The sequence below is a fragment of the Neolamprologus brichardi genome, chromosome 2 (assembly GCF_056152115.1).
Source record: "Neolamprologus brichardi isolate AB-2024 chromosome 2, ASM5615211v1, whole genome shotgun sequence".
Classification (NCBI taxonomy): Eukaryota; Metazoa; Chordata; class Actinopteri; order Cichliformes; family Cichlidae; genus Neolamprologus; species Neolamprologus brichardi.
Window position 1 is genome coordinate 8,535,814 of NC_142105.1, and position 16,188 is coordinate 8,552,001.

General features: G+C 43.4%; 1 protein-coding gene across 1 annotated transcript; it reads right to left on the bottom strand.

The window, feature by feature from the left end:
- Positions 1 to 13,759: 13,759 nt before the first annotated feature.
- On the bottom strand, positions 13,760 to 15,119 carry neurog1 (neurogenin 1). Its single transcript, XM_006797607.3, has one exon. The coding sequence runs from the start codon at positions 14,856 to 14,858 to the stop codon at positions 14,271 to 14,273; it is 588 nt and encodes a 195-aa protein (XP_006797670.1). The 5' UTR covers positions 14,859 to 15,119; the 3' UTR covers positions 13,760 to 14,270.
- Between the last annotated feature and the right edge of the window lie 1,069 nt (positions 15,120 to 16,188).

Genomic DNA, 16,188 nt, shown 5'->3' on the forward strand with positions numbered 1-16,188 from the left:
ATAAAGTCAAAGACTCAGCGGTCCTTTTGCTCTATTTTCACCTGTAGAGCAGGTGGGCGGAGGTTTACCTTGGTGCAGGTGTGCCGCAGCGGTCAGTGGAAGAATCCGCGAGTTTCTCTGTGACTTTCCCATTACGTCATAGCGCACTCGGCGTTTGCACGGAAGTTTAGGGGTTTTTTTCGCTGTAAAAAGAAGTTTTCTTCCCACGCACAACGGACACTAATTTTTATGTCACTTTTTATGGAATCAAACTCAAAGTAAGGTCAGTACTTCCACGCTTTAAACGCTGCACGCTCATACTCTCTCCCGCACTCGATATATTATCCATTGTTGCTCTGTACACAGCTGTTTTCACAAACGTCGCACTTGCTTACGTGACTGTCATGAGACATTCTCACAAAAAATCATGGTTTTAGTAACGCAGCGTTCCTATGGGACAGTAACGGTAATCCAATTACCGTTTTTGCAATAGTAATCCCTTACTTTACTCGTTACTTGAAAAAAGTAATCGGATTACAGTAACGCGTTACAAGTACCCCGTTACTGCCCATCTCTGAATATGAGTAACTGTATTCCGTTACAGTTGTCATTTAAAAAGGTGGTATTTAGAATACAGTTACTTTGTTGAAATAAATGGATTACACGGCGATATTTTCCTGTTTCATATTGTCACGGGTCAGGATTGTTTGGGTTTTGTTTGACAGCTATGGTCTGTTGTTCCAGGCGGCAGCGTTACGGTTGCCATGGTTACAGGGTGACGCTCTCTCTCTCTGTGTTTCCTGGGTGAGAGAGCGCCTTTTTGTTGTTGTTGTGCTAAGCTAATAGGCAGAATACTACAGGCATCCTAAAGCTACATGGCTACATATGTAGCTTCATGGGCAGTGTAGTCCGTGCTGCAGGGAGAATGGACGGCCATACCCGTTATGTGTCTGTGACCGGGAGGAGGGAGAAAAAGGTGAGTGGAAAAGTACGAGCTGTCATCGAGCAGAAACGGGAGCTGGAAGCATGTAAATATAATAATAACCACTGCAGCCAAGAAGAGTGCCTGATGAGCCCAGTTGTAAGTAAGCTATTAAGACTCGACTGTACACCGTGTTCGTGTTTTCCTCCGAAACAATAAGTTCCGTTGGAGCAGCCTTTCAGCCCTCTCTCTGTCTCTTGCTAGCAAAGTTGACCCAGACAACAAAGTAAAGCTAGTTTTCGGCTACGAGCCTGACATGAACCCTACCTATTAGCCAGGGGTCCCTTTACTACGGTTCGGAGCCGCGGACCTTCAGTAATAGTAGTAACTCACACAGCAATAGTTCATTCACGTAGTTGTAAACAGCATGATAATATATTAAGTAATCCAAAGTATTCAGAATACGCTACTCTCATTGAGTAACGTAACGGAATACGTTACAAAATACTTTTTGGGGCATGTATTCTGTAATCTGTAGTGGAATACATTTTAAAAGTAACCTTCCCAACACTGGCAGTGTGTTCATTAACAATGACTAAAGACATTTCTTTTCCTTTATTTAGTCAGTATTTTAAGTACAACGTGTGTGTTAGTTTTCTGAGAAGTCTGGCTTTTAATTTGACTTCAGTTTATTACTTTGGCATCTAGTTTTGGTTTCCAGCTGTCACACAGCAGTCCCGCCTGTCTGTGTCTTCATTTAATCCTCACTCACTCAAAACACAGCAGCTGCTGCATATCTCAGAGGTTTCTGCTGAGGTGCACGCCAGGTCCCCAAAATCCAAGAAGAGTCAAGCCTTTTCACTGCTTCACCTGCTGAAAGGTGGAGTGAGGTGATCAGGTGGATTCAGCTCACCTGCTGCCTGCTCTGGATGATCCTGAGCTCTGTTTGTCGTTGAGTTTTTGCATTTTTCCGTAAAACTCAACCAAACACAGTGAAAGACACGTTTTTATATTCTTATTTTTTCTTTAAAAATGTGGATCTCAGAGACTTTCCTGTTAGCCGATAACAGAAAAAGCGAATATTCCTCGTTTTAACGTGGCTCTTTATTTTAAATATACCCGTTTATTAAAATGAGATTCAGGTGTAATTTGCTGATCACTTAATCTGCATAAATGAAATGAAGTTCTCTGTGTAACATGAACTCATCATGTAAAAGGCCCCACACATGCACAGGAAAACCTCAGTGTGTGTGTGTGCTGTTACAGGGTGGTGATTGGTGCACTTCCTGGGCTGCAGACGGACAGGTGAGTGAATGGAGGGCGGAGCAGCCTCAGGGTGGAGGCCGACCGTCTGAATGGAGGAAGTCAAGAGAAACCAAGTGGAAGTGAAGTCCTGTCATTTTCTGAAAGTTCTCTGTGCTCACAGAAACGCCACAAACAAAAGCCGAACTCTTCCTCTTCCTCCTCCTCTGTTGTCTCCCAACAATGCTCTTCAGCTTCTTCCTCGAGTGGCTGATGGAGCGTTCGAGCTTTCTCCTTCCACGCTCCGCTCACTCTGGTTTCAACATGATCCATTTTGATAAAAACAACGTTTCACATGAGCACAGATCAATAATCAACCTCCAGGTCTGAAAAGTGAAGCCAACACTGAGGCACCAAAACATGCAGTTCTTCAATGTCCAGCAGCCTGTACTGTCCTGTAATTTAGCCATTTAAATCAGCTGTGTTGGATCAAGGACACATCTCAAACCTGCAGGACACTGGCCTTTGAGGTGTGGAGTTGGAGACCCCTGCCTTAAATGTTTATGTACAGCAGTAAAAGTCTAACAGATTTAACACAAGCAGTAAGTAGTTTTAGAGGTTTCAAGCTTTATACCGAGTCACAAGAAAAGAAGTTTGATTTGGGATCAAGATGCACGTTTGGGTAGGCCACAGGTGTCGAACTCCAGGCTTCGAGGGCCGTTGTCCTGCACGTTTTAGATGTGTCCTTAATCCAACACAGCTGATTCAAATGGCTAAATTACAGGACAGCACAGGCTCACTGCTGGATCATTTGATTCAGGTGTGTTGAAACAGGGTGATATCTAAAACCTGCAGGACACCGGCCCTCGAGGCCTGGAGTTCGACACCCCTGGGGTAGGCTGAATAGACTTCTGCTCTGAAGTCTAGAGGTGACCGTGGCTACACCTGATTTGTGGAATAACCTTCCTATTGCTATCCATGTGTCTGATTCTATCCCATCATTTAAATCACGGTTAAAAACCTATTTATTTAACCTTGCCTTTCCTGTTAGTTAATGCCTGTATCTGATTTCTAGACTAGAATTTCTCTTCTATACATATCTTTTTGGCCTTGAGCTTTTACTATGTTTTTATTTGATATGCATTTCATGCTATTTCTGTGTATTAGTGACATTGACCTGTTAGCATATTTGGTACGTTGTCATGGTCTTATAATATTTATGTTCTATTTTCTGTCTTTTTTGTTAAGCACTTTGCTATGCCATTGGTTTTCAAATGTGCTCTATAAATAAAGTTGTATTGTATTGTACTTATAAGTTATGAGGGCTCAGAAATTCTGAAGGGCCAGTTTCTTCCAGGGTCTGTAACTCTGGTAAAATTTAGATTTTTTTAATTAAATTTTTTATTATTATTTTATTTTTTATTAAATATGAAATTAAATTATTGTACTTTTTTTTTTTTTTTAAAACAATCGTCTCATTCTGAATAAGTTTGGGGTGAGATGGAAACCTTTTGCAGTGCTTTTGCGTGAAAGGACTCACCTGCATCGTTACGGATGACCAGGATCTGATCAAACTCCAGAGAAATCAGGACAAGGAAGAGAAGGAGAGTGGAGTCCGTGAGGCTTTGACTGCAGGAATTCTTCCTCCAGCATTTGAGGGCATTGAGGAGAAGGAGGAGGAGGTGAACTCCACCGTAAAAAGTGTCGGAGGAGGAGGACACCGGAGAGAGCTTTAGTCCTGTCACACAAAGAGCATAAAGTGGGCCAACAAATTGAGAACAATGTGGAGGAATTTACAATGAGCTGAATGGGAGCGTGCTGCTGAGGAGCAGGCGCTCATTAACCAAACTGTTGTCTCTCTGAGAGATCAGTGAAAGAGAAACTCAGACTTCAGCTTGGAGAAGAAGCAGAAAAGCCAGATCAGAGCCAGATCAGAACCAAACAAGAATCTAAAAGTAATCAGTTACTAAGTTATAGCCCAATTTCCTTACTTCTGTTCACTAAAAATACACATGAGGTATCACTTTTTAAATCTTCTTAAATCTGCCCTCTGGAAAATTTGAAACATAAATTATTTGCATGGAAGGAAGATTTGAAAATAAAACATTTAGATGTTTGGGAGGTTGCAGAGACTGCAATGATAAAATGATTATTTTAACTAATTTACATATAAATTACATGTAAATTATCCATGTAGTTTTGTTACATAAATACAATGTATTATGTGCAGAGGCCATTTTCCTTATTGATTAATGATTTGAATAAATAAACACTTGATTTTATGTATTTTACCTGAATTTCACACAAAATTATTGTTTCATGTTTATTGAGCATAAAGTTGGAAAAATATAAAAACAGTAATAACAAACCGAGTGGTTGACACGGAAAAAGAAACTTTTAGAAACCATTTATGGATTTTCTCAAAGATATGGACCTGTCTAATATCTGAATGCATGTTTCTGTCTGCTTTTTGTGATTAGTGATTGTCAGTTTCGGTTAAATGTGTTTGTAATACGCTAAATAAAGAAAATGTTTTTAAAAACGTTAGCTCTCATATCCCTAAAACCACAGAGAGGAGTTTTGGAGGAGTAAAATTATACTCCATAGCAGATGCAGACGGAGACACGTGGAGATTCAACAGCCAATTGGGCAATCCTGTTTCTTTGTTACTTCGTTAAACTCTGCCACCTGGGACGCATGCAGAGTTGATGTAATGTAATGTAAATTTTCCTTGGATGAATTTAAGCGCTCCTCACTGTTTGCCATCACTTTCACTCGCTGATTAGGTGTCGGTTTAAACTGTCATGTCCTCTGTCACTGCTGTAACTCTGGACACCGGAATAATCCCAAATAATCTCCCTCACCGTTGTACCTGGGTTGTTGACACAACGTTTTTTCAGTTTTGGACTTTTTCCTCATTGTCTAGTATTTATCCTTCTTTATTGTGATAACCTTTTTTTCTGTGTGCATTATGTTTAGTTCTACTTCCTCTGCTCCATTAGTTAGATGTATCCCAGCTGTGTTCACATCTGTTTCTGATCCTCCTCATTATCCAGTCTATGGTCATGTCCAAATTCATGGGCTGCATTCTCCTGAGGCCGCATTTGTAGACCGATTACGTCACAGCGATGCGCCGAAGGCTGTCCAAATTTGTAGACTCCTCCGAATGCAGCCGACAAATGTGTCCTCCTTTTCCCCGAATTTGAAGGATGGGTCGGGTGTGTCCTTCGTGGCTTACCATATCCCAGAATTCATAGCGTGGCCCAGCCAAACTCCAGTTTCCAACAATGGCGGCCGCTACTAAGTTTTAAAATTACTCATACTAATCTTTCTGGGTCACAAAATAAACTTTTAACATATTTTCAGGTGAGGAAGTAGCTGTGTAAACATCAAATATCTGCTCGGTTTATCAAGATATCGCATATTTGCAAAAGTGCTTCAACGTTTTCGGAGACGTCTGCTACCCACCAGCTCGATAGCAAGCCGGGAGCTCGAGGGTCACTGAAGCCGCCGAGAACGTCACAACTCCCTGCACATCATTTTCAGATCACCGCGGACTTTCGCTACTCGGGTTAAACGTAATATATAAGTCACTTAGATAACCTAAAAATGTTATTGTTGGGCTTTTTTCAGTGTTTTGTTTGTTCCTGAGTAAATCGGTTTGGCTGAGATTAAAGTTATTAGATTAGATTAGATAAAATAAAACTTTATTAATCCCGGGTGGGTTTCTCCTTGGTTTTTACACAGCTGACTAAATGTCAAACAGAAAACTGATTAAACAGAAGTGTGAGACGGTCGAGAATTTACGCCAGTGTCCTGTTATATTTTAGATAGCAAGGAGCAGACGGCCGAGTTTATTAAACTCCACCGAGACAGCGGTGATGCTAATCAGAAGGCTAGACCGTCCAATTTCACCAGTCGTTTACTTCCGGCCTACCCGACCTTCTGAGGACCCGGCCCACGTAGACCACAAAGGCCGGGTCCTCAGAAGGATGCAGCCCATGAATTTGGACACAACCTATTTCAGTTTCTCTCAGTTCCTAGCCTCCTCGCCGTCAACTCCTTGTGTGTGTTTCCTGTTTAATTCCAATCATTCATGTTAAGTTCAGTCTCTATAATAAATCTGTGCTCTGTTCCAAACCGAGCTGCGAGCACTGCATTAGGATCCTCTCTCCTCTTCCCCCACACCTGACATCAACAACTATATGTCAAAGGTCCAGCTGCTCACAGAGGAAAGTAGGGAGGAGGATTATTCTGAGATTAAAGTTAGAATTCTAAAAAAAAAAAGACAAACCCTTTTTTTTCTAGTGGCTCTAATCCTCTTCTGTAAGAAACTCATTTCAGCTGCTTGTATCAGCTAAGTTTATGTTTTTCTTATTATCACTATCATTGGCTGAGGATTTTTAAATCACACATCTTTGTCCAATCAGCATCATCCTCCTTTCTGACACTTATGATGTTTAGTATAGCCTAAGCTGATGATCAGGCTACTGTTTACTTTCACAGTACATGAGAGCTGGGGGCCAATTTCCAATAGACTTCAAAACAACTAAAGTATTTAGGGAACTACAGGTGTCGCCCCCTGCTGGTCATCAAAGAGAATGCAGATTTAAGGCTCTGCTATGGCGACTGCACATTTCAGACCTGGAGGTGGATTTTCGGTTACACCCTCTCTCGTGTATTTTTGAAAAACTTTCTTTTTTACCCAGCTTTCCGGTTTTCTTATTTTCTATGTGAAACCATGCTCTTGTGCATTAGTCCTGTTTGAAAGGTATTGTATAAATAGAGTTTGAACTGTGTTCCCCCTTCGTCCAGACCTGGGCCCATGAAGACCAGTGATTCAGTGAGTCTGGCTCACATATTCATCGATGACTAATGATATGATCTCTGAGGCAGAGATGGGACTTGTGTTGGACAGATTTTTCTCTGCCTGTTTGCATCTTTAAGCATGACACGGCAGCAGAAGGATTTTTACTGCTGGTGAAGCTCTCGTGTCTGGCAGGCGTGCCGATGGCTGTCCTGCTGCTGGATAATGATTTGTTGATAAAACAGAAGCTTAAGCTGAGTCTAATTGGTCCTCTAAGTATGGCGGTCTGTTTGACAGACTGTCACCGCAGGGGGGGAACTGGGAGGGGCCAGGTGACAGGTAAACAGGTAAATAACAGACAGTTGTTGAGATGAAAAGAGAACATAAGCCCCATAACAAGTCGTTACCTCACACCTCATGAGTCAGGAGACCTCTCATCATGGCCCATCTTATCGGCCTCATAGTATCACCCATTAGAGCTCTTTGCTCTCAGACTGTAGGCTTACTTGTTGTTTCTAGAGTATTTAAAAGTAGAGTGGGAGGCAGAGCCTTCGGGTTTCAGGCCCATCTTCTGTGGAACCAGCTTCCAGTTTGGTTTCGGGAGACAGACACTATTGTAGTTTTAAGATTAGGCTTAAAACTTTCCTTTTTGCTAAAGCATATAGTTAGGGCTGGATCAGGTGACCTTCAATCCTCCCTTAGTTATACTACATTAGTATAGGCTGCTGGGGGATTCCCATGATGCACTGAGTGTTTCTTCTTCACTCACTATGTGTTTGTACACCGCTCTGCCTTATTTATTACTTATTCTTAATCTCTGGCTACCACAGTGTGTCTTTTGTTCGTTGTGCTGTCCTGTCCTCATCCACTCAATTGTGAATGAGGACAGGACAGCACAACGGTCATGACAGATGGGCGCCCCTCCCTGAGCCTGGTTCTGCCGGAGGTTTCTTCCTGTTAAAAGGGAGTTTTTCCTTCCCACTATCGCCAAGTGCTTGCTCATACTCATATGATTGTTGGGAATTTTTCGGTTGTGTTATTGTAGTGTCTACATTACAATAAGAAGCGCCTTGAGGCGACTGTTGTTGTGATTTGGAGCTATATAAATAAAGTTGAATTAAACTGAGGCTGCAGACTAGACTCTTTAAATTCATTGTTAATTATCACTTGGTTCATCTCAGACAAGCTTAGATTACTGCAGCAACCTCAGAGAGTTCTCAGGAGTACACATCTTTACTTAAAAGTACTGCATGCTGGATGATAGTACAAATACTGAGTATTTAGTGCATTCTGTGAGATTTTAAATGTACAGTTTGTTCACTTTACTTCACAGAGGGCTAAGCTGAATCTTCAACTATAGGCTGAAACAGATGAGGCTGTTCCACTTATAGCGGGTAATGTTTAAGAATCAGAACCATAAACTGTGGGTAACATGATTAAACTCTTTGTCTTTTATTGATAATCATAATCAGACTGAATAATAATCTTTTATCATCAATATTTTATTCTCTTAATTTAAAAATATTTTATTTTATAATTAACAATAACCAGTCAAGCAAGTCTTTATCACCTCTTAATTTAACCCACCACTCTTTTCCTGTTTGTTTTGGTTGTTTTTAATTTTAACTGTTTGTCACTTGTGACAAAGATGTGACCAGTAAAAGAGGTCCATTTATTTTTTTGTGTTTTGTGTGTGTGTTTTGCATTTCCATCTAAATAATGGAAAACATCTTAAAGGAGGAAACATTTCTGAGACTCCTTCTCTCTTCATCTCAGCAGCTCCTCCAGCTCTCTGCGCTCTTACATTTGACGGGCACATTGCTGAAAGCCAGAGGTCGAAGGTCACTGTCTAAAGGTGACACTGTGACCTTGAGGTGGCTGCATAGGCTGACCTGGGATCAGTGCTGTGTGTCTGCTGTCGCCTCGGGGTGACAACAAGGCGATCAGAACAGTCCTGCACCAAACCTGCACAAATCAAAGAGGCTTCTGTCAAATCCACAGTTTCACTTCTTAATGCAGGTCAGAGTGAACTGGAAGTTATGGTACGAGTCCACACGAGGGACCACCGGGCTCCCAGCAGTGGATGCTTCTCATTCATACAATCTCTCTACAACGACCCAATAATCAGTATCAATAGAATTTTCATTCCATGTATTTTAAAAATAAGCCAGAATCAAACAATAGTTTTTAAAACTAAACACAACTTTATTCAGAGATTATGGTTTTATCTCAAGTCCACGCTCCACTGAGAGATTTACAGGAAAGCCAAAGTTATGTTTCTCTTTTGTAAAGGGACATTTCACCGTCCCGTGTGTGTTCAATGTAGTTTGACTCCTGCACCTCCACCGTCACAATTTCAACTTGCAGGGCAACCAGTTAAAGATGGAGAGCAGGAGGGCAGGGGGGCCAGTGCCCTGCAGGCCAGCCCAGCTGAGCCCCCAGCTCTGAGTGCATCACTGTATTCATCATGTGCTCTAATCAATAAAGTTGTCTCTCCTCCTTGCTTTAACACACACGCACACACACAGTGCAAGGATTGCTGGTGGGCGGCAGCCTTCTGTCTCCTTCATCTTGTCCTGATCAATATTAAATGAGGTGATAAAGATATAAAGCTGAGACCACAACCTGAGACAGTACCGACAGGAAGTAGAATCCTGAAGTCCAGTATAAATTACAGACAGTACAAAAAGATGAACACATCCACTGTGATGTCACCCATTTTTTTAAAACATCAACATCAGCACCAGAAGTGACCATACTTGGATGAAATTGTTTTGTATCAGGCTGTTTATAAACATGTTTATTTCTTGGGGGTCTATGGGGCGTGACTCACTCCTAGCGCCTCTAGTGGATGTTAGCAGAAATGCAGCTTTTGGTGCATCTCTATTGGCTTAATTTTGGCGTATCCTTGCAGAGCTACAGTCTCACAAAATGTCGCAAAGACCTTCCATGGACAGAACTTAGACTGTGCAACACATGTGGGAAAAAGGCATCTTCCTTCCCTGCCTTTCAAAATAAAAGTGTTTTACTAGTGTAGTTTTGGACTAGTAGTAACTCCAGGTAAATAACCAACTGAATAAACTTGCAGAACTTGCAGGTTGTTGTATTAAATACAAATCTCATCAGTGGTGTTAGTAGTTAATAGACAGAAAACGAATCTTGTCTTAATATCTGAATATTTTTTCTTGTTTTTGAGATACATTTCAAAACAATCCAGCAAACCCAGTCCACTCTGGGCCCACAGTGTGCTTCAGTAACAGTGAATGGGCTCCTGAGCACCGCATTGCAGTGTAGTTACTAATAACGAGGCCTGCAGGGTTTTGATCTTCTGTTTTATTTTGTTAAACCATCTTTCAAAAACTGAAACATAAAGTAACAAAAAACTGCTGAGTTCACAGAAACTAAGATTTGCCTCTGCTGGGTGCGACTTTCAGCTAAATCCTCTTAAGGGAGGGAAGCGTTGAGTTAAAAAGAAAGGAAGAATGCTTTAGAAGCTCAGCTCCTGTTTCCTGCTGTCCTCCTCCAGGATCCCCCCCCCCCCCCCCCCCCCCCCATTTGACTGAAGGCCTGATGTCCCCCTACCCCAAATCTGGCCTATCAGCTTATTAAGTCTGATGTCATTAGCCAAACGTTGCTTCAGTTCCCAACAGACGTTCACAGCTACGGCCAATTTAGAGTCACCAGTTAGACTGATGTTCATGTCATTGGACTTTGGGAGGAAGTTGGAAAGAATATTCAAACTCCACACTGAAAGCCTGCCTGTGGATTATAAGCCAGGACCTTTCTGCTGTGAGGCATCACACCACCTCACCTCCTGTCCTCTGTATAACTTTGGAGTCTGTGTGAAAAGTCCTGATCCCACACTTCATGTGCCCACTGAAATCTGAGTGATTCATTTCTGAAAAAGCACATGAACAGAGAATGAAGAGTGAAACCCAGTATGTACTTTTAGAGTTTTATATTGTATATTTTTTTTACTGATCATAAAATAATGTCACATCACAGCAGCCCTGAAACGACACAAGACCCAAGAAATTAAAAGTTTTGGATTTTTTTTTTAAACCGTTTATTTTTTTTATGTGGGGGTGAGCTTTTTAAAGCTTATGTCTCTCAAATATAACCAGGTCTGCATATGTCTGGGTGATCAGAATTTGTTATTTAAGTTGTTTATTAAAACATTCAGATACACACAAGCTTCAACCAGGTGAAGCCAACCTGAAAGCTGTGAAGCTGCAGTTCCTCTGACGTCCACCAGAGGCTCCAGCAGTGAGTCAGTATCCATAGACTCCCATGTAAAAACTTTATAGCAGAAATATATATATTTAAAGTTGATACACAAACAGTTTGGTCTCTTATAGATAAGAGCCTTCATAACTTCTGTAAGGAGGAAAAAAATATCTCAACTGTTTAAATTGCATTAAAGCTTAAGGTTTGCATTATTAGGGGCGTGGCCTGTTTTAGTGAGATGTAATATTTTTTATCCCACTAATATTGAGGCTTCAAGAAACCAATGGATGACTTCACAGTGGCTACATCCATCTTTTATATACAGTCTGTGGTTCTCCCCTGCTTGCTTGCTTAAACTGCTGGGTACACCTGACAGCTGCTGAGGATCATGGGTATTGAAGTATTTACAGGCGTCCCCTAAACTGAAGCAAGATGAAAACCTTCAAAAGGGAGGTCAGTCTGTCATCTGCGCGCGCGTGTGTGTGTTTAAGTTCCTCCCTTTAATAATAAAAATCCTGCTGGGTCCGGGGCTGGTGTGCGTGCAGGGCGCGTGTGTTTTCCAGCCAATGAGCTTCCTGCTCGGCCGCTGAGGCAGTTGACAGATTTGGCTTCATCCTCAGCGGCCACAATAGAAATCTAATTAAAACTTACTGGACCTCATTACGGGGCTGCAGGTGCACGCGGGCCGCCGGCGGTTAATCCCGCTCAATTAGCGCACGGCCCCGCGCACACCAACAATGCAGCGGGTCGGCATCGGGGGCGCGCAATCATCGCGTTCCCGGGAGGAAATAATGGGGGTCCTGAGATGTCTGTGATCAGAAACTCAGAAACAGGATAAACTTTAATGTTTCCGGTCTTTCTGCTTTTTCTAACTTATTTTTTTTATCAGATATGTTTTTATATCATTAAATTATTGATACTGAGAAATGTCTCTGTATGCACTGGAAGGCTTTGTGATATCTCTGTGTTTGTGGGTGTGGGTGTGAATCACAGTGTGTTTACCTGCAGATGAAAGTCAGCCTGTAACTTAATCTAATCTCATGAGAGAAAAACTTTGGCACAAGGTTTACGGTGACAAATAAATAAATAAATAAAATTTATAACAAATCCACAAAATATTTAACACAACTGCTGGTACAGAGAAAGGAGGAGGGGTAGGAAGAAAAGGAAATCAAGGAGTTGGTGAGAGAGGGTGAGGTGAAGAAGAAGAAAAATTAGGCCAGAGGAGGTAAAAGAAGAAAAGTAAAGGAGCAGGAGTAAGAGAAGGAGAATGGAGAGGAAAAGGCGAACGAGGAGAATGATGATAGGAAAATAAAGGAGGATAAGTGTGAGAAAGATGGGGAGAGGAAAAGGAAGCAGAAGGAGGAGAAAAGGAAAGGAAAACAAGCAGTGAAAGACAAAGAGGAGAATTCAAAGGAAAATGAGGAGAGGTGGAAGAACCGTAACAGAGGAGAAACAGTCAGGAGGAAGATGCTAATTTGAAGGAAAAATGAGGAGGACGGGAAGAAGTAAAAGAGAAAAAGTACAAGAGGAAGAAGAGGAAGAGGAGGAGGAGGGGAAAGTGCAAGGGGAAGAGGAGAAGAAAGAGTGAGGTGGAAAAGGAGAAGCATGAATTGACGAGGAAGAGGAAAAGAAGGAGGACAAATAGATGAAAGGGTGGATGGATGAGGAAGAAGGAGGAGAATGAGGAGGTGAAAAAGACATGGAAGGAAGAGAAGAAGGAGCAGGATGTGAATAAAAAAGGGGGAAATGTAGAAGATGAGAGGGGAGAGAAGGGAGAAAAGGAGGAGAAGGTGACAGAGGAGGAGGAGAAGTAAGAGGATGAAGACGAAGAATGAGAAGAAGAAGTAACAGAAGAAGAAAACAAGGAAGAAGACTCCTGCAGTATGACTCTCGGTCAGATTACTCCTGCAGGAGGATTATTGTCACTCTATACTTCAATCTCCTTCCTCTTTTCTCCTCCTCCAGCAGTTGGTAGTACTGTGTCCTCCCTCGGGTGTTCCCTGATTGTCTGTAGATCCTCAACACGTGCAGAGACAACAAGACTGCTGTGACTCCCAGAGGAGGAAGAAGATTAAACACCTCCCTCCTCTGCCATAATATCTTTCATTATATTTTAATTTTGTATTTCACAAACACTCTTATTCTGAAGCGTTTCCAGGTCTCATTTTATTGTTTTATTTTGAAATTGGCTCTCTAATCGCTGGTACACATGCGCAGAACAACAGGCTGGTGCATCTGTAAAGCTCATTAAATCACATTAAATCCTTTAGTTGCAGTTTGCTTGTTTATGATCTTCCACCGCTTTTTATTTGTGCCTCATTAACATGACAGTCAAACTTTAAACGATCTCCGTGTCGCGTGACGTGCTTCCACCTGCTGCTCTCAGCAAACCGTTATCTTATTAATATTAATTATCATTATAATAAAAAAAAAACTCACGCACGATCCCTGAAACCATTGTCTGCGCCCGTGCACGGCGGTTAAACCCAGATTAAACTCAGATTACTGCAGCATATCTGCGCAGACTGAGGCTCGGGATCAAGGAGAAGCAGGCAGAGGCGAGTTTTATAGAAACGTTATAACTTTATTATTTAGTAGAAAAGTGGCACCAAAGCTCCAAGTAAATAGAATAAAATCTCTTTATGTACAAAATACAAATTTCACGTGACAAAACGAAACGAATAAATAAAAACACAGCAGAGAGAGGGTGTGGGTGTGTGTGGAATACATAATGAATGCGGGCAGCTCCTTTCAGTCTATTGTGGGAGCGTTGAAACTCAATTTCCACGCTCTCTTTTCTGCAGAATCACTCTACTAATTGTAAAATTGACTTTTCACCTCGGACACGAAAACAGAAAAACTGAGACTGACTGTAACCTGCAGACTCTGGGGGAGAGAGAGGGGAGAGGGGAAAGTGCAAAGGTTTTTGGAGAAATTTACAAAACCCAAAACTAATAATAAAAACAGATCAAATTCAGTTCCTCTCATTTCCAGTCCATCCGTAGAGGCACGACGACGATGGTGATGAGGTGTGAGTAAGGCAAATAGCGGCTCTCAGTCTTATTCCAGCGGGACCTCCGGGCTCAGGGATCAGTAGATGCCCGGCACGAAGCTGCGGAAGCCGTACAGGGCGTCCTGCCGCAGGTAGCTGTAGTCCTCGGGCGCGGCGGGGCTGCCCGGGCTGGAGGCGCAGTAGGCCGGGGAGGAGGAGGACGAGGAGCCGCTGGAGCTCCAGGAGCAGGCATCGCTGCCCGGGCTCGGGGCCTCGGCTAGGCACGGGCTGAGCAGCACGGGCGGCTCTCCAGCCTTGCCCGCCTGCAGGTCCGCGATGCGGATGGTCTCGGACAGCGCCCAGATGTAGTTGTGCGCGAACCGCAGAGTCTCGATTTTCGTCAGCTTCGTCTCGTCCGGGAATGCGGGCAGCACGCCGCGCAGCGCGTCCAGCGCGTCGTTCAAGTTGTGCATGCGGTTACGCTCGCGGTCGTTGGCTTTCAGGCGCCGGTTCTTCTTCACCACCTGCACCGTGGCGTCGCTGCGCGCGCGGCCGCGACGCCGCTGCTTCTTCTGCTGCTGCTCGGGCTGCGGGGACGCGCAGCGCGGGCTGCGGGACTCCTCGTCTTCGCTGTGCGGGAAGAAGTCGCAGCTGTTGCTGTCGATGTCGGAGTAGAGCGAGTCCATGACTGCGGGGAGAGGAGAGGAGGCGTGAGGGATCCACGCGAGAGGAATTCACCTGAAGTCTGTGTCAGTTCGGAGAGGCGCGCGTGTCTCTGCGTGTTTTCTGCTCTGGATCAGCTCGTGCGAGCCGGTGAGCCTGGCACACGACCGGCCTCAGCCCGCTTATATAGCGCGCGGAGGACAATGACCGGCCCCCTGCCCCCGCGCCCCCCTGTGACCCCCCCGGCCTGGCATCAGCGCGCAGGATGAGGGGATGAATGCTGCGGCAGGTCTGCCCCGTGCCGCGGGAGAAGCTCATTAACATAATGACGCCCGCGGTGTTTGTCCGCCCCGCACAGAGAAGCGTGCCGGTAATCACGGCCAGCCAATCAGAGCGCGCGGCCGGCCACGCGAACTACACGCAATGCCCCCCCGCGAGACAGAAAGGACCAAACCCACTACGAGAGTTTAAACCAAAAACATGAAAAAAGGTGGAAGAAGAAAGCAGAGGCAGAGAGACCTCCACCTCCTCCACCCCGCCGGGCTGAGACACGCTTCGGAGGATCCATCCATCCATCCTCTGCTTACTGCTCCACAAACACAGAAAGAGGAGCAGCAGCAGGAGGAGAAAGGAGCTTCATCCTAACAAAGAAAACTAGTCCTTTTTACCCGGAAGTCTTCGTCAGTGCTCGGCTTTTTTCCTTAACGTGAAGGAAACACGTCTTAAAGTTTAACTTGCACCTGTTCATTCTGTGCACCTCAGTAGCCATACAAAAAACTACTGTTCACCTTTAAATCCGACAAACGTGCAACTATGAAGCCTTTCACAATAAAAGTCTGACCACCAACAGCTTTTAAACATAAGATTAACAACTAAAGTTTCTTTCCCGTCACAGAATATATTTTTTATCTTTACTGGGAAAATGTGAAAAATCAAACCTGATTTCTGCATAAATGTCAGTTTGGATAAAACCAAAAAGTGTATCTCAAGTTTGTTTAATTTCACCAGAGATCATTATATACCCTTGTGTCCAAAAACCTAAAAGTATGTTAACAAAAATAATTACAGTCTCCACCAGAATTACAAACATGGCCTCAGAGCATGACACAGAGACACTACATTAGCATCACACTCCACAAAATACAATCAAATCATCTCTCTTCTTAAACACTTTAAAAAAATATAGAGAGTTTGGTTGATGGGGGGCTCTGCTAGGGGAACATTTGCACTTCTGACCTCGGTGTTTCTAAAACTCTGTATGGCAGCATGTAAAATAAAACGGGAGCTACAACAGCGCCCTGAGGTGCTCCAGAGTTCACCGGCAGACATCACTAAGAGAGCTGCTAGAACGCT